General features: G+C 42.7%; 1 protein-coding gene across 3 annotated transcripts in view; it reads left to right on the top strand.

The window, feature by feature from the left end:
* The window catches only part of FAM131B (family with sequence similarity 131 member B), a 150,623-nt gene that overhangs the window by 82,200 nt on the left and 42,395 nt on the right, over positions 1-26,028 (top strand). The window contains exons 3-6 of one of the 3 annotated variants that reach the window (XM_075348241.1): positions 16,261-16,314; positions 16,551-16,583; positions 21,188-21,281; positions 21,379-21,564. In XM_075348241.1, the coding sequence (XP_075204356.1) occupies positions 16,261-16,314; positions 16,551-16,583; positions 21,188-21,281; positions 21,379-21,564 (367 nt within the window). The remainder of the gene's footprint in view (positions 1-16,260; positions 16,315-16,550; positions 16,584-21,187; positions 21,282-21,378; positions 21,565-26,028) is intronic. The other 2 variants (XM_075348243.1, XM_075348242.1) reach the window with 2 other exon arrangements.

Below are 26,028 nucleotides of genomic sequence, written 5' to 3'. Positions count from 1 at the left end.
TTCCCATAGACTTACATTGCGCATCGAATATTCGCAAATAGCGGCGAGGTATTCGGAAAATATTCGCAAAGCCGAATAATCGAAGTATTCGATCATCCCTAATATTTGTGCATCATAATATCCATCACGTAGGGGCATCTTCTTACAACTCAAGAATAAATATGGTCATTTAATTGGTCGTCACAGATAAGATCATTTATGCGATCGCCTGTAATTTGTATATATGTTTTAGTTATATTTAATGATTAAGCCTTGTTCTCCCTTAGGCTACTTTCACACATCAGTTTTCTGCATTCAGGCACAATCCTTTTTTTTCCTGATCCAACGGATCCGGCAAAAAAAATGTAAAAACCGTATACACCGGATCCGTTATGTCGGATGCGTAAAAAACGGATCTGTTGGATCCGTTTTGCATCCGTTTTTGCATCCGTTTTTTTTGCTGGATCTATTTTTTCAAAACATTGGAGCATGCTCAGTTTACAAAAACGGATCCGGCAGCCAGATCCGTTTTTTGCCGCATTACGCCGGATCCGGCGTCCATAGGCTTCAATTGTAATACATGCCGGACAAAAAACGTTACAAGATATGTTGCCTCCGGCCGCCGCTTTAATTAAGTTTGCCGCATCCGGGAAAAAAACGGATGCAACGCAAAGCCAACAGGCACAATCCGGTAACAATGCAAATCTATGGGGATAAAACGGATGCAGCATCGGATCCGTTTTACCCGTTTTTTCCCGGATTGTGCCTGATGGAAAAAACCTGATGTGTGAAAGTAGCCTTAGGCTATGTTCGCACGTTGCGTCGGAGTACCTGCAGTTTATTCTGCACGTTTTCCTTCCCTTGGTTTTTGACCAAATGACTTTTCACCATTTTTTAGCGCTAAAAACGCATGCGTTTTCTAAGCGTTTTTAGTGCGTTTTTAGCGCTTTTTACATGCGTTTTTCTTCTGAAAAACGCATATGCGTTTGTCATGTCATTGAACTCAAAAATAAAGTTAAATGATTCAAATACAAAAATGTCTGCCTTTCCTGTCTAGTTTATGTTAATTTGTTATGATGTCATTTCCTGAAGCAATGATAACTCTAAAATCATCAAGTTATAACATGAAAACACTTCATATGTAGCAAAATTAAAGTATACAAACACAGATTTTGGTGCAAAAAATTAATTTATTTCTTTACAAAGCTTTATTAACATCATAAAGCCATTTTTAAGCACATTACAACATATGTGCAACATATAATTTATATGTATGAAGAATACATAATTTTTTATAAACAGCACACAGAAAAATAAGATTAGAACATTATGAAATTAATGATCCGAAAATTATTGGCTGCTAAAATATCCATGAGGTTGTTGTTGTGAATGCAAATTTACATTTAACGGGGGTTGTACATTAATTTGGCTAGATTGTGGTTTTTGAGTTTGTATGGCTTGTTGCAAATATTGTTGGTGCACATTTTGATTATAGGTATTTTGATTTAGAGAATAAGGTTTTGGTATGTAGATTGGGTTTGGGGCAATAGTTGCAGTATTCTTTTGGGCTGGTGGGTTTCTGACTTCGTCAAAAATCTGTTCAATTTTAGAAATAATTGAGCCTGATGAAGGGAAACTACCCTCTTCCTCATAGCAAGTCAGCATCCCACATATGGCTGTCATGCATGTATTTTTTTTCTTAACATCTTTAATTTTTCTAATTCTACCTGCTATACTAATGCCAAAATGATCAATGTCATCTTCTTGGGCACTAGTATTCAATAATTTTAATGTTTCGTTACAAATAACTTCCTCCTCTAATTGTATATTTTTGGTGTTTTTTCTTTTGTTTTTTGGCTTGATATATTTTGTGGCACCTGAGGTAATTCTTGTAGGTCTAGGTGGTGATTTCTCTGGGACACTACCAATTTCTATCTCCCCTTCATGTTCAGATGAAATTTGTTCTATATTGCCTGATGGCCCTTCCTGGTGTGGTTGATGAAGGCTCTCTTGCCCTTCTTCATCATCAACAGGTGTTTCTGCTGCTACATTTCCTGAAGTTCTGTTGAAGGGAAAGAAAACATAAAAATCAATTCAATACAATGTAATTTATTGTGATGATAACATTATTTTTATAAAACAATGTTAACATACTGTTACATGAATACTTACTCTCTAGTTTTCCGACTTGTGCATAAAAATGACAGTTCATCATAATAGATGAAATTGGGTTTTTTTCGGTGAACTGCCACTTTTCATGCCCTCATTCCTCAGCTTGTGAAATCTGTCCTTAACAGAACGCCACCTTTTCCGCACATCAAGCTCTATTTTAATTTTGCAAATAAAAAAAAAAACAAAAATTAATAATTAATTCTAAAAATTAGAGTAACATTATAAAATAATTAATTTATAAAAGAAATATACCAATTTTATGTTGTAAGCCTGCATCAGCCTCATGCCATTGTGGGAACAGTTCTGCACAGATTGTTCCCCAACAGTCCATCCTCTTGTTTTTTTGCATATATTCAGGGCATGTAGGATCCCATAGGCATGGCATGGATTCAACCTGTTACATAATTTACAAAAATTGTAATGAAGTGATTACTAAATTTATAATATTATAAAGCTTTACATTATCATTATAACATTTTTGTAGCTAAATCAAGAAACAAACATCATAGCACATATCCAACAATTAAAGAAGGTATTTCTAACATGTTAAACACACAATTTACTTTAGTTGTAGGATTGCAACCATTTGTGTAGTTGTCAAGGAATATTCAGTTTATTTTTAAAGGCATTTAGCAATAAGTTAAAAACTATATTTAAAGATAAATATGTATAAAAAAGCAAAAAATACATTTACTTACCATAGCAATTAATTTTGCCACATCAATCTTCATTCGCTGGAACCAAGCCATTTTAAATTTCAGTAGCTCAAAGTATTTATATTATGATAAATCACAATAGTAGCAGGCACTGAAACATACTCAGCTCTGTATTTATAGTAAAAAGGAAGTGATGTAGGTAATGACGTTTGTGCCTGGGTTCTTTCCTTACTGCACCTGCGTTTTTGATCAGGAAAACGCTGGTAAAAAGCATGTAAAACGCACATTAAACGCAGAATATTCACTTCAACATGCGTTTTGCCATTTCTCATTGACTCCAATGTTAAGGAAACGCTGCAGAAATGGCAAAAACAACTGACATGCTGCTTCTTTTTCAGCATGGTTTTTGACCACAAATATGCAAATTAAACGCTGCAGAAAAAAAAGCAAAGTGGAGACAGGATTTCTGCTTTTCCCATAGACTTTGCTGGAAATCAAAAACTCATGCGTTTTTGCGCAAAAACGCTGCAGCCAAAAACGCTGCAGAAACGCGGAAAAAAACGCAACGTGCGAACATAGCCTAACCCTCTACCCGAATTTTTCCTTCCCCCTGTCCCTGTTTCCCCAATTAAATTACATGACTTTCCACAGCCCGACCTTCCCTAGATCCTTCCCATCTCTATCTGATACCTAACCCTTAGGCTATGTGCGCACGTTGCGTCGGAGTACCTGCAGTTTATTCTGCACGTTTTCCTTCCCTTGGTTTTTGACCAAATGGCTTTTGACCATTTTTTAGCGCTAAAAACGCATGCGTTTTTACCGCGTTTTTAGTGCGTTTTTAGCGCTTTTTACCTGCGTTTTCACCTGCGTTTCTGCAGATGCGTTTTGGAGATCAAGACACAGAGAAATAAAGTTGAATTAGTCAAAAAGAATGAAAAAAGTGAAAAAAAGTATAAAATTAACTTTTAATAAAATTATATGGGAAATTATCAATTTTAATGTAATAATAGTGGTTATGCACATTTTAACAGAAAAATAGCTAAAGTTTATTTTTTTTTTACATTTAAATTTTCGGTTATTGTGTGTGTGTAAAGGAACATTAGAACCCATTAATTTTTGCCCAGAAAAGCATGCGTTTTTGGAGCCAAAAACGCAGTTGAAAAGCAGGTAAAAAGCATGAAAAACGCAGGAATTGTGATTTTGGTTGCTTTTTGCCATTTCTCATTGACTCCAATGTTAAGGAAACGCTGCAGAAATGGCAAAAACAACTGACATGCTGCTTCTTTTTCAGCATGGTTTTTGACCACAAATATGCAAATTAAACGCTGCAGAAAAAAAAGCAAAGTGCAGACAGGATTTCTGCTTTTCCCATAGAGTTTGCTGGAAATCAAAAACGCATGCGTTTTTGCCCAAAAACGCTGCTGTCAAAAACGCTGCAGAAACGCGGTAAAAAACGCAACGTGCAAACATAGCCTTAAGGGTGCGACTGCACTTTGCGTTTCAGCTGCTTTTTAGGTCCGTTTTGAACTGCACCTTTTTTATGCCAAAAGGCCTGCGTTTTGATTTTCCAGCAAAGTCAATGGAAAATGGTGATTTTCAGACCGCACTATGCGTTTCTAAACTCTGCCTTTAATTTGCATATTTTGTGGCAAAAACCATGCGTTCAAAGAAGGAACATGTCAGTTGTTTTTGCCATTTTGGGTGCGTTTTGCTAACATTGAAGTCAATGAGAAATGGCAAAAACCAAGATTCCTTCAAATTTCTGCATTTTACCCGCTTTTTCAGTGCAGAAAACATGCGTTTTGGACATCAAAATAATGATTTGATATGTCCCTTTACACACACACATAATCCGACAATTTAATTTAAGAAAAATATGCATTTATTGCTATTTTAGCGATAAAATGTATTTTACCGCTATAATTTTATGAAATATATCTATTTTCATTATTTTTCCCATTAATATAGATTTGATTCTTTTTTTTCTCTTTTTTCATTCTGTTTGACTGTTTAAACTTTATTTAGCAGTGTCTTGATGTTCAAAACGCATTTGTCAAAACGCAGGTGAAAATTGCATGCAAAAAGCGCTGAAAACGCATCTAAAACGCGGTAAATCCGCATGCGTTTTTAGCGCTAAAGTTCTGAAAAAGACAACTTTGGTCAAATCAATTAAGCCCAAAAGGTGCGTTTTGAACTGCAAATAGGACGACGCAAAGTGTGGTCTCAGCCTTACCCTCTACCTGAATTTTTCCTTCCTCCTGTCCCTGTTTCCCCAATTAAATGACATGACTTTCCACAGCCCGACCTTCCCTCCATCCTTCCCATCCCTATCTGATACCTAACCCTTAGGCTATGTTCGCATGTTGCGTTTTTTTCCGCGTTTCTGCAGCGTTTTTGCGCTAAAACGCATGCTTTTTTGATTGCCAGCAAAGTCTATGGGAAAGGCAGAAATCCTGTCTGCACTTTGCTTTTTTTTCTGCAGCGTTTAATTTGCATATTTGTGGTCAAAAACCATGCTGAAAAAGAAGCAGTATGTCAGTTGTTTTTGCCATTTCTGCAGCGTTTCCTTAACATTGGATTCAATGAGAAATGGCAAAACGCAACCAAAAGCACAATTCCTGCGTTTTTCATGCTTTTTACCTGCTTTTCCGCTGCTTTTTTGGCTCCAAAAACGCATGCTTTTCAGGACAAAAATTAATGGGTTCTAATGTTCCTTTACACACACACAATAACCGAAAATTTAAATGTTAAAAAATTATAAACTTCACCTATTTTTCTGATTAAATGTACATAACCACTATTTTTTCATTAAAATTGATAATTTCCCATATAGTTTTATTAAAAGTTAATTTTATACTTTTATTCTCTTTTTTCATTCTTTTTGACTAATTCAACTTTATTTCTCAGTGTCTTGATCTAAAAAACGCATCTGCAGAAACGCAGGTGAAAACGCAGGTAAAAACGCGGTAAAAACGCATGCGTTTTTAGCGCTAAAAAATGGTCAAAAGCCATTTGGTCAAAAACCAAGGGAAGGAAAACGTGCAGAATAAACCGCAGGTACTCCGACGCAACGTGCGCACATAGCCTTAATAGAAGCTTTAAGATATAGAAGTCTTTTGTCATCTATGTTGCATTCAATCATATTCAACTATGAAATACTATCACATTCCTCCTCCCCCTTTCCCCTTCTTAAGAAATATTTTAGAACAGAAGATAAAGTATATGTATAAATGTCAGGATAATCGCTCTCTGTTATCAGCCAGATTTGACTTGCTGATGGTGGTATCTGCAGCTCCATCTTTCTTTACTTGTCTCATGTTGTGACTTGATACATGTATCACAATGTTGCAGTTTTACCCAGCACTGACCCCTTCATTGTGAACAGCGAGGAGGACGCAGGATACAATACATTGATAAATATGGTGCACATTATAGGGAGGTTGAGATGAGACATTGTGTATTTGTTGCCTTGGGTCTTGAGCTCGTGGCCTCGGTGTCTTGGTGTCTGCCGTATGGTGCAAATACTAATGGATCTGCCACCAAAACAGACACTTCTGCTCCAGTCATTCGGCAACAGAAAGCAATTCACGGGAATTTGTCACCGGTTTCCTTCTACCTAATCTGAGAGCAGAATGATGTAGGGGCAGAACACCTGATTCCAGTGATGTGTCACTTGTGTACTTTTGATTACACTTTCAGACCGTTTTATCAGCAGGAGATTATCATCAGAGGACTAGTAAACCTGCAATCATGTAGTCCTCCATATTCATGAGCTCTGTATCACCCCACCTTCACCTCTGATTGGCAGCTTTCTGCCTATGCACAGTGTAGACAGGAAGCTGCCAATCAGTGGTGTGGGTGGGGTTATACTGAGCTCAGCATTTAGAGAACTGCAGCAGATTAAACAGTTATTTTATTCAAATGATAGCAAACAGCTCAGTAAGTGACACCTCACTGGAATCAGGGTCTGTGCCCCTACATCATGCTGATCTCAGATGGGGGAGCAAAAGTCTGTTGATAGATTCCCCTCATTAATGCTGTTTCCGAAGGTCAATATAGGTGCAAAAGGAGGAGTACACTAGAGGAAAATCCGTATGTCCTATTTTCAGCTGATTGGGTGATAGGGATCAACCATCCAGTTCTAAAATGATTGTGGAGCCTGACATGTGATACCTCTCAGCCAATCAGCCCATGGCGAATCTCGGAGGATTCATCCTCACAGATCCACAAAGGGGGTGTTAATGAAATTTACTCAAATTGTTGCCACCACCTTACTTTCTGGTGCTAATCAATAACAAAGAATCTAACCTGCTACCGCTTTAAAGGGAAACTCCAGGGAAATGTGAACAGTGCAGGGTCGTAGGACTGACACTATGCTCTCACTATGCGTCCTGCATATGTATGAGGGGAAAGCGAGAAAACACTGTGTGGGCTAAAGAAGGACTCACAGGCTTCTCTATGGACTCACAGGCTTTCTCTATGGACTCACAGGCTTTTCTATGAACTCACAGGCTTCTCTATGGACTCACAGGCTTTCTCCATGGACTCACAGGCTTCTCTATGGACTCACAGGCTTTCTCCATGGACTCACAGGCTTCTCTATGGACTCACAGGCTTTCTCCATGGACTCACAGGCTTTCTCTATGGACTCACAGGCTTTCTCTATGGACTCACAGGCTTTAAGGACTCACAGGCTTTCTCTATGGACTCACAGCCTTTCTCCATGGACTAACAGGATTTCTCCATGGACTCACAGGCTTTCTCTAAGGACTCACAGGCTTTCTCCATGGACTCACAGGCTTTCTCCATGGACTCACAGGCTTTCTCTATGGACTCACAGGCTTTCTCCATGGACTCACAGGCTTCTCTATGGACTCACAGGCTTTCTCTATGGACTCACAGGCTTTTCTATGAACTCACAGGCTTTCTCCATGGACTCACAGGCTTTCTCCATGGACTCACAGGCTTCTCTATGGACTCACAGGCTTCTCTATGGACTCACAGGCTTTCTCCATGGACTCACAGGCTTTCTCCATGGACTCACAGGCTTTCTCCATGGACTCACAGGCTTTCTCCATGGACTCACAGGCTTCTCTATGGACTCACAGGCTTCTCTATGGACTCACAGGCTTTCTCCATGGACTCACAGGCTTTCTCCATGGACTCACAGGCTTTCTCCATGGACTCACAGGCTTTCTCTATGGACTCACAGGCTTTCTCTATGGACTCACAGGCTTTCTCCATGGACTCACAGCCTTTCTCCATGGACTAACAGGATTTCTCCATGGACTAACAGGATTTCTCCATGGACTCACAGGCTTTCTCTAAGGACTCACAGGCTTTCTCCATGGACTCACAGGCTTTCTTCATGGACTCACAGGCTTTCTCCATGGACTCACAGCCTTTCTCCATGGACTAACAGGATTTCTCCATGGACTCACAGGCTTTCTCTAAGGACTCACAGGCTTTCTCCATGGACTCACAGGCTTTCTTCATGGACTCACAGGCTTTCTCCATGGACTCACAGGCTTTCTCTATGGACTCACAGGCTTTCTCTAAGGACTCACAGGCTTTCTCTAAGGACTTACCGGCTTTTTCTAATAACTCACAGCCTTTCTGCATAAACTCAAAGGCTTTCTCCAAAGACTTACAGGTTTTCTCCATGGACGCACAAGCTTCCTCTATGGACTCACAGGCTTTGGCTTTCTTCATGGACTCAAATACTTTCTCTAAGGACTCACAGGCATTGGCTTTCTCCATTGACTCACAGGCTTTCTCTAAGAACTCACAGACTTTTTCTATGGACTCACAGGCTTTCTCCAAGGACTCATATGCTTTTACTATGGACTCATAGGCTTTTTCTATGGACTCACAAGTTTCTCTATGGACTCACAGGCTTTATGGATTGACAGGCTTTCTCAATGGACTTGCAGGCTTTCTCTATGGACTCGCAGGCTTTCTCTATGGACTCGCAGGCTTTCTATAAGGACTCACGGGCTTCCTTTATGGACTCACAGAGTTTTTCCATGGACTCACAAGCCTTCTCTAAGGATTCACAGGCTTTCTTCATGGACTCACAGGCTTTCTCTAATGATTCAAAGGCTTTCTTCATGGACTCACAGGCTTTCTCTAATGATTCACAGGCTTTCTTCATGGACTCACAGGCATTCTCTAAGGATTCACAGGCTTTCTCTATGGACTCACAAGCTTTCTCTATGGACTCACAGGCTTTCTTCATAGACTCACAGGCTTTATCTAAGGACTCACAGACTTTCTCTAAGGACTCACACAAGCTTCCTTTATGGACTCTTAGGCTTTTTCTATTAACTCACAAGCTTTCTCTATGGACTCATAGACTTTCACCATCGACTGACAGGCTTCCTCTATGAATGTAAAGGGAAGCAGAACTCACAGGCTTTCTCTAACGGCTCACAGGCTTTATCCATGGACTCACAGGCTTTCTCCATGGACTCCCTTCTTTCTTTGTGGACTCACAGGCTTTCTCTATGGAGTTATAATCTTTTGTCAAGAACTCTTAGGCTTTTTCTGTGGACTCAGAGGTTTTCTCTATGGATTCACAGGTTTTCTCTAAGGCCCCACAAGCTTTTTCTATTGACTCACAAGTTTTCATTACTGACTCACAGGCTTTCTCAATGGACTTGCAGGATTTCTCTTTGGACCCACAGGTTTATCTATGGACTCACAGGCTTTCTCCAAGGACTCACAGGCTTTCTGTATTGACTCATAGGCTTTCTCTAAGGACTCACAGGCTTTCTCTAAGGACTCACAGGCTTTCTCTAAGGACTCACAGGCTTTCTCTACGGACTCACAGGCTTTCTCTAAGGACTCACAGGCTTTCTCTAAGGACTCACAGGCTTTCTCTAAGGACTCACAGGCTTTCTCTACAGACTCACAGGCTTTCTCTACGGACTCACAGGCTTTCTCTAAGGACTCACAGGCTTTCTCTAAGGACTCATAGGCTTTCTGCATGAATGGGTGTAGAAAGCAGGATATACAGGGTTTCTTTACTAGTGGAGAAGGATGGACTCGCAGTCTTCCTCTATGAGTGGGTGGAAGGACATTCTGTCTTAATGAGTCCTGACCGCAATTAAACAGCTTTTTATATGTAAATGCTGAATTATGTCATAGACAAGTATACATTGCTGATGAAGCTCTCAGCTAGCAGACTAGAAAGATTCAGTTAATACTTCACATTTTGACATCTTGGAGTTTGAATTCATATAAAATATAATACAAATTCATCCTGCATTTCATGTAGATGTAAAGTTTTGGAATATTGCATTTTATAAGGATGTGCTCATATTTTTCCCCATACAAGTGAATGTATTATGTGTCGGGTGTATCAGTCACTGCATGTGGATATAGTATATAGATTAATGCTTGTGTGTTACCTTCTGTTCATCTTCTCTGTGTAATGTGTAATACAGTCTATGTCTGCCTGTGCTCTCTCTCTCTGTATAGCTTTCCTATGTATCTCTCTGTCTTACCCCCTTCTTTCCCCTGATAACCCCTAAAAGTTTTGTGCCAAGTTTGGAGGTTATCCCCTGTCTATAATCAGTGGCGTAATGTGAAGCTCATGGGCCCCAATGCAAAAGCTCCAATAAGGGCCCCAATTATTGCAAATCTTTCATAGCATTGGTCGTTGTATATAGGCTAAAGGGATTTTTAGGGCCCCTTAGGCTCCAGAGTGTGATTGCAACCCCTGCACTTATTGTAGCTACGCCCCTGTCTATAGCATATAAAATAACATTCTGATCACTGAAGGTCTGACCACGTGGATTTCTACTGATCTCAGAAATGAGGCTCTACAGGGAGTTAAAGTGCACCAATCACCAGAAAGTTCCTATATAACCTAAAGCCAGTGGTATACCGGCACTATCAGGCTGTGTCTATACATACAGTGCTATACTGGCACTATCAGGCTGATTCTATACATACAGTGCTATACTGGCACTATCAGGCTGATTCTATACATACAGTGCTATACTGGCACTATCAGGCTGATTCTATACATACAGTGCTATACTGGCACTATCAAGCTGATTATATACATACAGTGCTATACTGGCACTATCAGGCTGATTCTATACATACAGTGCTATACCGGCGCTATCAGGCTGAGTCTATACATACAGTGCTATATAGGCACTATCAGGCTGATTCTATACATACAGTGCTATATAGGCACTATCAAGCTGATTCTATACATACAGTGCTATATAGGCACTATCAAGCTGATTCTATACATACAGTGCTATACTGGCACTATCAGGCTGATTATATACATACAGTGCTATACTGGCACCATCAGGCTGATTCTATACATACAGTGCTATACCGGCGCTATCAGGCTGAGTCTATACATACAGTGCTATATAGGCACTATCAGGCTGATTCTATACATACAGTGCTATATAGGCACTATCAAGCTGATTCTATACATACAGTGCTATATAGGCACTATCAAGCTGAATCTATACATACAGTGCTATACTGGCACTATCAGGCTGATTCTATACATACAGTGCTATACTGGCACTATCAGGCTGATTCTATACGTACAGTGCTATACTGGCACTATCAGGCTGATTCTATACATACAGTGCTATACTGGCACTATCAGGCTGATTCTATACATACAGTGCTATACTGGCACTATCAGGCTGATTCTATACATACAGTGCTATACTGGCACTATCAGGCTGATTCTATACATACAGTGCTATACTGGCACTATCAGGCTGATTCTATACACACAGTGCTATACTGGCACTATCAGGCTGATTCTATACATACAGTGCTATACTGGCACTATCAGGCTGATTCTATGCATACAGTGCTATACTGGCACTATCAGGCTGATTCTATACATACAGTGCTATACTGGCACTATCAGGCTGATTCTATACATACAGTGCTATACTGACACTATCAGGCTGATTCTATACATCAGCCTGATCAGCCAGTATAGCACTGTATGTATAGAATCAGCCTGATAGTGCCAGTATAGCACTGTATGTATAGAATCAGCCTGATAGTGCCAGTATAGCACTGTATGTATAGAATCAGCCTGATAGCGCCAGTATAGCACTGTATGTATAGAATCAGCCTGATAGTGCCAGTATAGCACTGTATGTATAGAATCAGCCTGATAGCACCAGTATAGCACTGTATGTATAGAATCAGCCTGATAGTGCCAGTATAGCACTGTATGTATAGAATCAGCCTGATAGAGCCAGTATAGCACTGTATGTATAGAATCAGCCTGATAGCGCCAGTATAGCACTGTATGTATAGAATCAGCCTGATAGTGCCAGTATAGCACTGTATGTATAGAATCAGCCTGATAGTGCCAGTATAGCACTGTATGTATAGAATCAGCCTGATAGTGCCAGTATAGCACTGTATGTATAGAATCAGCCTGATAGTGCCAGTATAGCACTGTATGTATAGACTCAGCCTGATAGTGCCAGTATAGCACTGTATGTATAGAATCAGCCTGATAGTGTCAGTATAGCACTGTATGTATAGAATCAGCCTGATAGTGCCAGTATAGCACTGTATGTATAGAATCAGCCTGATAGTGCCAGTATAGCACTGTATGTATAGACTCAGCCTGATAGTGCCAGTATAGCACTGTATGTATAGAATCAGCCTGATAGTGCCAGTATAGCACTGTATGTATAGAATCAGCCTGATAGTGCCAGTATAGCACTGTATGTATAGACTCAGCCTGATAGTGCCAGTATAGCACTGTATGTATAGAATCAGCCTGATAGTGCCAGTATAGCACTGTATGTATAGAATCAGCCTGATAGTGCCAGTATAACACTGTATTTATAGAATCAGCCTGATAGCGCCAGTATAGAACTGTATGTATAGACTCAGCCTGATAGTACCAGTATAGCACTGTATGTATAGAATCAGCCTGATAGTGCCAGTATAGCACTGTATGTATAGAATCAGCCTGATAGTGCCAGTATAGCACTGTATGTATAGAATCAGCCTGATAGTGCCAGTATAGCACTGTATGTATAGAATCAGCCTGATAGTGCCAGTATAGCACTGTATGTATAGAATCAGCCTGATAGTGCCAGTATAGCACTGTATGTATAGAATCAGCCTGATAGTGCCAGTATAGCACTGTATGTACAGAATCAGCCTGATAGTGCCAGTATAGCACTGTATGTATAGAATCAGCCTGATAGTGCCAGTATAGCACTGTATGTATAGACTCAGCCTGATAGTGCCAGTATAGCACTGTATGTATAGACTCAGCCTGATAGTGCCAGTATAGCACTGTATGTATAGAATCAGCCTGATAGTGCCAGTATAGCACTGTATGTATAGAATCAGCCTGATAGTGCCAGTATAGCACTGTATGTATAGAATCAGCCTGATAGTGCCAGTATAGCACTGTATGTATAGAATCAGCCTGATAGTGCCAGTATAGCACTGTATGTATAGAATCAGCCTGATAGCGCCAGTGTAGCACTGTATGTATAGAATCAGCCTGATAGTGCCAGTATAGCACTGTATGTATAGAATCAGCCTGATAGTGCCAGTATAGCACTGTATGTATAGACTCAGCCTGATAGTGCCAGTATAGCACTGTATGTATAGAATCAGCCTGATAGTGCCAGTATAGCACTGTGTGTATAGAATGAGCCTGATAGCACCAGTATAGCACTGTATGTATAGACTCAGCCTGATAGTGCCAGTATAGCACTGTATGTATAGAATCAGCCTGATAGCACCAGTATAGCACTGTATGTATAGACTCAGCCTGATAGTGCCAGTATAGCACTGTATGTATAGAATCAGCCTGATAGTGCCAGTATAGCACTGTATGTATAGAATCAGCCTGATAGCACCAGTATAGCACTGTATGTATAGACTCAGCCTGATAGTGCCAGTATAGCACTGTATGTATAGAATCAGCCTGATAGTGCCAGTATAGCACTGTATGTATAGAATCAGCCTGATAGTGCCAGTATAGCACTGTATGTATAGAATCAGCCTGATTGTGCCAGTATAGCACTGTATGTATAGAATCAGCCTGATAGTGCCAGTATAGCACTGTATGTATAGACTCAGCTTGATAGTGCCAGTATAGCACTGTATGTATAGAATCAGCCTGATAGTGCCAGTATAGCACTGTATGTATAGAATCAGCCTGATAGTGTCAGTATAGCACTGTATGTATAGAATCAGCCTGATAGTGTCAGTATAGCACTGTATGTATAGAATCAGCCTGATAGCGCCAGTGAAAAAAGGAGCCAGCACGATCTGAAATTGGCATGCATCATATAAAAAGTGAAAATTCACAGATTTATTCCAACTGTACTATAATAAAAAAAAATGAGATTTTTAGCAAATAATTGATCAATTTTTTGAGCCACCCCTGCCAACGTCACGGCAAATCTCAATAGGGGGGTCCTACTCTATATTCTGTATTTCATGTGCCATGCGGCCTCCTAGATAAAGTTAAAAGCAGAACCATAATGGAGCACACACACCTGTAACCTGTATATAGCCGCTTCCATGTTGCAAAAAAGGCAATTGTGGATAGAGACCAGCCCAGGTCCCAGCATGTGGAGCAAGCCACTATAGCACTGTATGTATAGAATCAGCCTGATAGCACTGTATGTATAGAATCAGCCTGATAGTGTCAGTATAGCACTGTATGTATAGACTCAGCCTGATAGCGCCAGTATAGTACTGTATGTATAGAATCAGCCTGATAGTGCCAGTATAGCAGTGGATGTATAGAATCAGCCTGATAGCGTCAGTATAGCACTGTATGTATAGAATCAGCCTGATAGCGCCAGTATAGCACTGTATGTATAGAATCAGCCTGATAGTGCCAGTATAGCACTGTATGTATAGAATCAGCCTGATAGTGCCAGTATAGCACTGTATGTATAGAATCAGCCTGATAGTGTCAGTATAGCACTGTATGTATAGAATCAGCCTGATAGTGTCAGTATAGCACTGTATGTATAGAATCAGCCTGATAGCGCCAGTATAGCACTGTATGTATAGAATCAGCCTGATAGTGCCAGTATAGCACTTTATGTATAGAATCAGCCTGATAGTGCCAGTATAGCACTGTATGTATAGAATCAGCCTGATAGTGCCAGTATAGCACTGTACGTATAGACTCAGCCTGATAGTGCCAGTATAGCACTGTATGTATAGAATCAGCCTGATAGTGCCAGTATAGCACTGTATGTATAGAATCAGCCTGATAGTGCCAGTATAGCACTGCATGTATAGAATCAGCCTGATAGTGCCAGTATAGCACTGTATGTATAGAATCAGCCTGATAGTGCCAGTATAGCACTGTATGTATAGAATCAGCCTGATAGTGCCAGTATAGCACTGTATGTATAGAATCAGCCTGATAGTGCCAGTATAGCACTGTATGTATAGAATCAGCCTGATAGTGCCAGTATAGCACTGTATGTATAGAATCAGCCTGATAGTGCCAGTATAGCACTGTATGTATAGAATCAGCCTGATAGTGCCAGTATAGCACTGCATGTATAGAATCAGCCTGATAGTGCCAGTATAGCACTGTATGTATAGAATCAGCCTGATAGTGCCAGTATAGCACTGTATGTATAGAATCAGCCTGATAGTGCCAGTATAGCACTGGGTTTAGAGTATATAAAATCTTGGTGATTGGTGCGCTTTAAGGTTGAATATGTGCTCCACTACGCCATTCATCCTCTATGGGGCTGGCAGATATGGCTGACAATCGATCTTCAGAGCCCCCTTTTTGGGATCACATCAGTTGGATCCCGATCAATAAGAAAGATATCCTCCATCTAAAGGACAGAGAATAACTTCCAAACTTGGCACAAGCCATTTAATATCTTTTTCTCCCTCCTCTTATGTCTCTTTTTTCCACTCTTTGTAACAAACCACTAGCACAATAAAATTTAAATAATCTTTAGTGATGAGTGGGCACTGCCATGCTCGGGTGCTCGGTGCTCGTAACGAACCGTCGGATGCTCGGATGGACGCGACTCGAGTAGCCGAGTCAATAGGATCTTGTGGAAAAATGCTCAAGTTTCCCATTGACTTCATTATACTCGGTACTCGAGTCGCACCCGTCCAAGTGTCCGACTGCTCATTAAAAGTGCCGAGGCAGTGATCGCTCATCACTATCCCCAACTTTTCTTTCTTTCTTTCTTTCTTTTTCTTTCTTTCTTTTCTTTCTTTCTCTTTTCTTTCTCTCTTTCTTTTTTCTCTCTTTCTTTTCTTTCTCTTTCTTTTCTTTATTTCTTTTTCTTTCCTTCTTTTCTCTCTCTTTCTTTTCTTTCTTTTTCTTTCTTTCCTTCTTCTTTTCTTTCTCTTTCTTTTCTGTCTCTTTCTTTCTTTCTAGCTTTTATATTTATCTCTCTCATATCTATCTAAATTCCAGACGAGAGGCAGCACTCCAGTTCTTGTGCAAAAAAAACGGACTTTATTTGCTCATGTAAGCAGCAACTCTTCAGCCCAAAATAGTTGGGCCTTTTATCTATTTATCTATCTAGCTATCTATCTATCTTTCTGTTTCTATCTATCTACTTCATTTCTCTCTCCTCTCAGCCCACTCTCTCACTCTGCCTCTTTCTCGCTCTCCCTCTCTTGTCCATCGTCCTCTGTTCCTCTCTCATTTGCTTTGTCCAGTTCTATGTTGCCTCTCATGTGACTGTTCTCCCTCTCTCTCAGACACGAACAGACTTTTCCTGGGACGGAATTAATGTGAGTCCAGTATGAACCCTGCCTATCTCTTCTCTCTGTAGCTCTGCACTCAGTGTGTCACATAGCTCTGCACTCAGTGTCTCACATAGCTCTGCACTCAGTGTGTCACATAGCTCTGCACTCAGTGTGTCACATAGCTCTGCACTCAGTGTCTCACATAGCTCTGCACTCAGTGTCTCACATAGCTCTGCACTCAGTGTCTCACATAGCTCTGCACTCAGTGTCTCACATAGCTCTGCACTCAGTGTCTCACATAGCTCTGCACTCAGTGTCTCACATAGCTCTGCACTCACTGTCTCACATAGCTCTGCACTCACTGTCTCACATAGCTCTGCACTCAGTGTCTCACATAGCTCTGCACTCACTGTCTCACATAGCTCTGCACTCACTGTCTCACATAGCTCTGCACTCACTGTCTCACATAGCTCTGCACTCAGTGTCTCACATAGCTCTGCACTCAGTGTCTCACATAGCTCTGCACTCAGTGTCTAACATAGCTCTGCACTCAGTGTCTCACATAGCTATGCACTCAGTGTCTCACATAGCTCTGCACTCAGTGTCTCACATAGCTCTGCACTCACTGTCTCACATAGCTCTGCACTCAGTGTCTCACATAGCTCTGTACTCAGTGTGTCACATAGCTCTGCACTCAGTGTCTCACATAGCTCTGCACTCAGTGTCTCACATAGCTCTGCACTCAGTGTGTCACATAGCTCTGCACTCAGTGTCTCACATAGCTCTGCACTCAGTGTGCCACATAGCTCTGCACTCAGTGTCTCACATAGCTCTGCACTCAGTGTATCACGTTGCTTTACTTTCCACAAGCATAAAGGGACCCTATCATCTGGTTCATGCTGTCCTGCCATAATATACATTAAAGATCCTGCACTGGAGACCATAGGTGGAGATGAGACGAGTCCGGGCGGCATTTCCCAGTGCCCCTCCAGGTGATTGACAGGTCGCTCGCTATGGGAATAACCTGTCAATCACCTCTAGCAGCCCTGGGAAGAGGCGGCCAGGAGTGGCGCCCAATTGTTCATGCCTCGGCTATCTCCCCCAGATGGGATGATTCATGCATGGTTTGGGCAGCGTGAATCAGATGGCAGGTTCCCTTTAACGCTCCAATTTCCAAAGTATGTACGGAGCGTGCTCAGACGGCCACAATGATGGTCAAATCCTTCCATGCACTTGTATGAACGTCTGATAATCCAGAACGTCAGACTAAACCGGCCCCAGTAATGTTCAATTAAAGGAATTTTCCCATATTGATGCCGCTGCAGGGGACATCATTTCAGGCAGAGCCATACACCTCTCCATGATTTTCCTATATTGGTGCCGCTGCAAAGGACATCATTTCAGGCAGAGCCATACACCTGTCCATGATTTTCCTATATTGGTGCCGCTGCAGAGGACATAATTTCAGGCAGAGCCATACACCTGTCCATGATTTTCCTATATTGATGCCGCTGCAAAGGACATCATTTCAGGCAGAGCCATACACCTGTCCATGATTTTCCTATATTGGTGCCGCTGCAGGGGACATCATTTCAGGCAGAGCCATACACCTGTCCATGATTTTCCTATATTGGTGCCGCTGCAGAGGACATCATTTCAGGCAGAGCCATACACCTGTCCATGATTTTCCTATATTGGTGCCGCTGCAGAGGACATAATTTCAGGCAGAGCCATACACCTGTCCATGATTTTCCTATATTGGTGCCGCTGCAGGGGACATCATTTCAGGCAGAGCCATACACCTGTCCATGATTTTCCTATATTGATGCCGCTGCAGGGGACATCATTTCAGGCAGAGCCATACACCTGTCCATGATTTTCCTATATTGGTGCCGCTGCAGGGGACATCATTTCAGGCAGAGCCATACACCTGTCTATAATTTCCCGACACGTGGTGTGAACAGGGGCTGCAGTACCACATACAGCATGTGGACAGGTGCGGGGCTGTTTTTGGAAGACAGCTGCCACGTTTGCCTAATCTTACCCCCCCCCAATTCAGTCCATATGTACACTTTTCTACATCCTTTTTGGAGGGAGTAGGATATTCCATATCTCTACAGACAAAGGCTATACACTTGCTGATGGTTTCCCTAGTAGTGAAAATAATAATTTATAATGATGACTTGGTAGGTAAGATCACTCCTGAACTCCTGTCTCCTCTAATCACTTGCCTTAATGCACAATTTTATCTTTTTTTTTAGTTAAAGGGGTTCTTCCGAGACTTAGATATTGATGTTCTATCCTCAGGTTAGGCTTTCAGTATTACATTGGTGGGGTGCAACCTCCTGCGCTCCATCCAATCAGCTTGGCTAAGGCTGGAATTGTGGCTTAATCCAAATCAAGCTGCAATACCGGGTATAGCCACTACAGAATGTATGGTGCTGCACCTGATAGCCATTCAGTTGAATAGCACAGATGTGCAGAGACCTGCAGTACCAAAAATAACCACTACAAAATTCATGTGGAAAAATATAAAAAACATCACTCACTGCAACTCCAAAGACTTCAATAAGCGAGAAGTGGGTATGCCAGAAGATACGTAAACATAGTCTAATTTCTTTCCATTTCTGTGGACTGTTCTTTTGTAGCGATGACCGGGCACTACCATGCTCGGGTGCTCAGTACTCGTAACTAGTGATGAGCGGGCACTACCATGCTCGGGTGCTCAGTACTGGTAACTAGTGATGAGCGGGCACTACCATGCTCGGGTGCTCAGTACTGGTAACTAGTGATGAGCGGGCACTACCATGCTCGGGTGCTCAGTACTGGTAACTAGTGATGAGCAGGCACTACCATGCTCGGGTGCTAAGTACTCGTAACTAGTGATGAGCGGGCACTACCATGCTCGGGTGCTCAGTACTGGTAACTAGTGATGAGCGGGCACTACCATGCTCGGGTGCTCAGTACTCGTAACTAGTGATGAGCGGGCACTACCATGCTCGGGTGCTCAGTACTGGTAACTAGTGATGAGCGGGCACTGCCATGTTCAGGTGCATGAGTAGTGCCCGCTCATCACTAGTTACGAGTACCAAGCACCTGAGCATGGTAGTGCTCACTCATCACTAGTTACGAGTACTGAGCACCCGAGCATGGTAGTGCCCGCTCATCACTAGTTACGAGTACTGAGCACCCGAGCATGGTAGTGCCCGCTCATCACTAGTTACCAGTACTGAGCACCCGAGCATGGTAGTGCCCACTCATCACTAGTTACGAGTACTGAGCACCCGAGCATGGTAGTGCCCGCTCATCACTAGTTACCAGTACTGAGCACCCGAGCATGGTAGTGTCTGCTCATCACTAGCTACCAGTACTGAGCACCCGAGCATGGTAGTGCCCGCTCATCACTAGTTACGAGTACTGAGCACCCGAGCATGGTAGTGCCCGCTCATCACTAGTTACGAGTACTGAGCACCCGAGCATGGTAGTGCCCGCTCATCACTAGTTAACAGTACCGAGCACCCGAGCATGGTAGTGCCCGCTCATCACTAGTTACTAGTACTGAGCACCCGAGCATGGTAGTGCCCGCTAATCACTAGTTACCAGTACTGAGCACCCGAGCATGGTAGTGCCCGCTCATCACTAGTTAACAGTACCGAGCACCCGAGCATGGTAGTGCCCGCTCATCACTAGTTACTAGTACTGAGCACCCGAGCATGGTAGTGCCCGCTAATCACTAGTTACCAGTACAGAGCACCCGAGCATGGTAGTGCCCGCTAATCACTAGTTACCAGTACTGAGCACCCGAGCATGGTAGTGCCTGCTCATCACTAGTTACCAGTACAGAGCACCTGAGCATGGTAGTGCCCGCTCATCACTAGTTACCAGTACTGAGCACCCGAGCATGGTAGTGCCCGCTCATCACTAGTTATGAGTACTGAGCACATGAGCATGGTAGTGCCCACTCATCACTAGTTACCAGTACTAAGCACCCGAGCATGGTAGTGCCCGCTCATCACTACAAAAGAACAGTCCACAGAAGTGGGAAATAAATGGACTATTTATCTTTTGGCATATCCACGTCCTGTTGACTGAAGAGCGTGGTAGTGACCACTCATCAATATTCCTTTGCCATTAAGTCAAACGTCAATATCTAAGTTGTGAAAACCCCCTTTAAGCTGGACATGTGCAGTGTTTCTTAAGATATAATGCAGATGTAATATGTTTGGGATCTCGAGTAATCATCAGTACGTGGGTGCCTAGTTCCCCATCCATGTAAAAAGTGGACATTGCTGTCCACTGATCTCTACGGGAGATATTGAAACAGCGAAGTTGGAAACCCACCCAATTGGAATTCTGTAAGGGGATACCCTTTTTGATGGATTTTCGGAGAATCTGCACCATGTCCGGCCACCATTAGAGGTCCCCTCCCCCACTGGCTCACACTCTCGTTATCACCTTCTCTCTGTCACTGTCACAGTGCGGTCACATCGTCACTCTTCGCTCTCTGTATCCACCGCTCTCGGCTCTGAGCACAACCTGTCTCATGTCCGTCTGTCTCTCGATCCTGTCCTGTCTCTCTATCTTTATATACTTGTCTCTCGTTCCCTGAGCGATTATATCCTCTCTCTCTCTTATGATCCGTCTGTTAGCTATCAATGGAAGACACAACCTCGATCCTTCCTCGGTTGAAGAGACACTCTAATGCGTACGGAATTGGTGCTCTCGCCAAATCCTCTGTCAAAGGTACTGGACGTTGTGTGATGATCCCGACCCGGACCTGGGCCGACCGCCCGTCTGCGCCATGGAGTCAACATAATAACCCCCTTCTCTCTCATCGCAGGTATCTCTCGAACGATGAAGGATCACGTGACCAAGCCCACAGCTATTGGTTCGGGACGTGTCGCCCATATGATAGAATGGCAAAGTTGGGGTCAGCCACCGCCTCCGACCACTAAGTGCACTCAACTGGACAGCGACGCTTACTCTGACCTGAGTGATGGAGAAAAGGAGGCGAGGTTCCTGGCCGGTGCGTATGGTATCAATTATAGTCATGTGATGTAAAAAAAAATGGAAGCTTACAGAAACGGCGCCAATCTTGTGTACTGGTTGTGTCTGGTACTGCAGCTCAGACGCAGAGCTGCAGTACCGCACTCAGCCTGTGTACAGGTGGGGCACTGTGTCTGCTAGAAGTCTGCTGTTTTACTAGTTCTGGATATCCTCTAAATCTCCAGAATTATCTACTGATTGGTGCTTAGGATAGTGTTTTGTCATTTTCTGCTGTGATTGTGCCAGTTCTTTTGCTCCCATGTGAGATGATCGCCGGCTGGGAGCTGCTTACGGTCTGTTATCCGTGGAGAACACATGCACACTCAATGGAGCGGAGTATGCACGCATATGAGCTAGTCAAGAATAGGATCTGTGGGCTAATCGAAAGCTCAACCAACAGCCAACCAAGCTCTCTAAAGTCCATAATCAACTGTTAAAACAGATCCAGCTGCAATCCATGGCAAAAAAGTTCTGCACAAGCAACTTTTTTTGTCCAATTTTAACCTCCGCTGGCGATTTTCCGTTTTTCGTTTTTTCTCCCCCTTTCTTCCAAGAGCCATAGCTTTTTGTATTTTTCGATCACTATAGCTATATGATGGCTTGTTTTTTGCAGGGCGAGTTGCACTTTTGATTGACACCTTTTATTCTGCCCCATATTGTATTGGAATACCTGAAAAAAAATCCAAGTGCGATAAAATTGCAAAAAAAGTGCAATTGCACGATTGTTTTTTGTTATTTACCCTGTTACCATGTTGTTCACTATATGGTAAAACTGACCTGGCAATATCATTCCCCAGGTCGGTACGAGTTCGTAGATACCAAACATGTATAGTTTTACTTTAATCTAAGGGCGACTTTGCACACTACGACATTGCAGGTGCGATGTCGGTGGGGTCAAATCGAAAGTGACGCACATCCGGCGTCACTTGCGATGTCGTAGTGTGTAAATCCTAGATAATACGATTAACGAGCGCAAAAGCTCCGGCAGGCAGGCTCCGACATTTCCATAAGCCGGTTCCGCGACAGGTACGATGTAGTTCCTCGTTCCTACGGCAGCACACATCGCTATCTGTGAAGCCGCAGGAGCGAGGAACATCTCCTTACCTGCCGCCAGCGGCTATACGGAAGGAAGGAGGTGGGCGGGATGTTTACATCCTGCTCATCTCCGCCCCTCCGCCGCCATTGGCCGCCTGCCGTGTGACGTCGCTGTGACGCCGCACGACCCGCTCCCTTAGGAAGGAGGCGGGTCGCCGGCCAGAGCGACGGTCGCAGAGCAGGTAAGTGCATGTGAAACTGGCGTAGCGATAATTATCGCTACGCCAGCTATCACAAGATATCGTACCTGCGACAGGGGCGGTGACTATCGCGTGCGACATCGCAGCATCAGCTTGCGATATCGCAACGTGCAAAGCCCGCCTAAGTGGTAAAATACAATTTCAGAAATTTCTAAAATAAAATAAAATAAAAAAAAAAAGCAAAACCAAAAAAAAACACAAAAGAAAAGAATAGCGCTTTTTTTCCCCGAGACCCGCAGCGTTCTCATTTTTCGTGACTGCTTATTTTTTGCATTTTGAGCTGATGCTTTTAATGATACTATCTTTGCGTAGATACGATATTTTGATCGCCTGTTATCACATTTTATTGCAATGTTCTGGCGACCTAAAAAACAAAAAAATGTAATTATGGTGTTTTGATTTTGTTTCTTGCTATGCTGTGTACCGATCAGATGAATTGATTTTGTATTTTGATAGATCGGGCATTTCTGAAAGCGGCGATACCAAAGATGTGTATTTTTTTGTGGGGTTTTTTATGGTTTTATTTTCAGTGCTGCAAGGGAGGTGATTTAAACTTTTAGTTTCTTTATTTTTTTCATATTTTTTTAAAACATTTATTTTTACATTTTTAATTGTTTTACTTGTTAGGGAACTTAGGGAACTTTATGCCTGCACTATCCGATTGCTTCTGCTAATCAGAGCGATGCTCCAGCATTAGCGTCATCATCTTCAGCACCGCTGCGTACTGCAGAAATGCTGCTCTCATGTGGTTGCTGCGCTCTGCCATCATTCAACAGAAGTGAGTCATGACAGCGACTGGGGTCATCAGCTGTCATGACAACCCACTGGCACCATGTGATCGTGTTATGGGACCACTGACGGCGATCACCACTGGAGCGCACTGTCAGAGTTTGATTGCCGATCCACCCGCTACTGTTAGCTGCACATGTCTGCTGATCAGATCATTAGACATGTGCAGACTCATTAAAGGGACAGATATGACCTGGGATGTATAGGTAATTCTTAGGTCGTAAAGGGGTTAAATATCTGATTTCAGCAGGATCTATTTTTTTAACATTGGGCTCAATGGAAAACGGATCCATTGACAGAAGATTACAATTTATCTTCCATTTCGAAACTGATCCAGTAAGATGAAAACGGATCCTTTAAAAATTAAACAAAAACTGATGGCTAGCTAAATAGTGATTAGTTATCGGATCCGTTTTCCCGAGATTTCAATGTTAAAAAAAACGGATCCATCCGAAATTAGTTTTTCAAAAACGGATGAAAAAGTTGTGATTGCTGCTGGATTGCTGGATCTGATCTATTGGACATTAGCTGGACGTGTGAACATAGACTAAGGATTCATTCACACGTCAAACCAGACAAAAACTATAATTGAAAGATTGGAACTTGCTCTGCGTTTTGGAGATGAGGCTGGTTTTGGCATAAAAATACTGATGAAATACTGATCAAAAATACTGATGTGTGAATAAAGCCTGAAATGTATGATTAGCACTAGGGGATTCTGGAAAGCCAGTGTGATCTTGTGTAAAGCGGGCTTTACACGCAACGACATTGCTAACAAAATGCCATTGGGGTCACGGAATTCGTGACGCACATCCGGCCTCGTTAGCGACAAGTTGCGTATGACACCGCAGGAACGACCGTTAACGATCAAAAATACTTACCATATCGTTGACTCGTCGTTGATTTCCCGATTATTGTTGCTGTTGCAGGTACGATGTTGTTTGTCGTTCCTGCGGCAGCACACATCTCTATGTGTGACACCGCAGGAACGAGGAACAACATTGTACCTGCAGCCGCCGGCAATGAGGAAGGAGGTGGGCGGGATGTTCGGCCCGCTTATGTCTGCCCCTCCGCTTCTATTGGGCGGCCGCTTAGTGACGCTGCACGAACCGCCCCCTTAGAAAGGAGGCGGTTCGCCGGCCAGAGCGACGTCGCTAGGCAGGTAAGTATGTGTGACGGGGACTAACGATGTTGTGCACCACGGGCAGCGATTTGCCCGTGACGCACAACCGACGGGGGCGGGTACGATCGGCAGCGACATCGCTAGCGATGTCGCTGTGTGTAAAGCCCGCTTTAGTCCCGGTATCATGTGTGGATCCAGGCACGTGCGTTCAGACACGCGATACTGCACATTCCCCTGTAGTGCCATAGTCAATGAATGGAGCTCTGATGGAGTTTGCGCACCACTGCACCGTTCAAGACCATGCTCAGGATCTCTGGGGATCTCTGTGGTCAGATCAGTAATCCTTGTATCATTTCCTTTACACTTCACAAATACTCGTACTCAGTGCTGGTTTCACAGAAAATCCCAAAATATATTTAATTTTGTGGGTGTAACGTAAAAAAACATGGAAGAGTTCACAGGGCATGAATACTTTTTCAAGGCCTTGAAATAGAGTGGACCATGAAAACTAGAACTATAATGTACTGACAGAAGACACTCAAAGAGGGGGGGAGCCAGCACTGCTCGAGAATGGCATGCAAAATGTGGTGGTCCTGCTCATTATATGAGGCCCAATGTAGAAGGAGAATGGCACTCACCAGGTATTGCTGTATAAAATCGTGTTTATTCGGATCTGGAGGTTACATGTGCAGGGCAGGTGGGTGGGGAGGGAGAGCTATACACGTCCGACGACGGCCGTTTCGCACTTACAAAGTGCTTCAGCTGGTCTGGATGAACATGACATCATTTCCGTTTTTAACCACATAGCCCATGTGGCTGATGTCAGACAATTAAAGGGAATTAAAAACATTACATATCAACATATTTTAGGAATGCAGCTGTAGAAAAATACAAAATACAAAATATACTTTTCCATAATGGAGAAAAATTATCCTAGGAACACACTTAAATGAATCTTATCATTCAGACCTAAAGGGCCTGTGGCATTAAATTTCATTATATATTCTGCCTCTCTTCTAAGCAGCGACTTATGGGTGTCGCCCCCTCTAGCCGCAGGTTCAACCAGGTCAATCCCTGCAAAGGTCAGCACATTGCAATCTGCATCATGATGATTTTTTATGTGATTGATTAAACGCATAGACCCTATGCCACTCGCAATGGAATTCCTGTGTTCCCTGAACCTGATAAATAACTGTCGTATAGTTTTGCCAATATAAAAATGATGGCAAGGACAGTA

The sequence above is a fragment of the Anomaloglossus baeobatrachus genome, chromosome 5 (assembly GCF_048569485.1).
Source record: "Anomaloglossus baeobatrachus isolate aAnoBae1 chromosome 5, aAnoBae1.hap1, whole genome shotgun sequence".
In the NCBI taxonomy this organism is placed as follows: domain Eukaryota; kingdom Metazoa; phylum Chordata; class Amphibia; order Anura; family Aromobatidae; genus Anomaloglossus; species Anomaloglossus baeobatrachus.
This window is presented reverse-complemented; position numbering and strand designations above follow the sequence as displayed.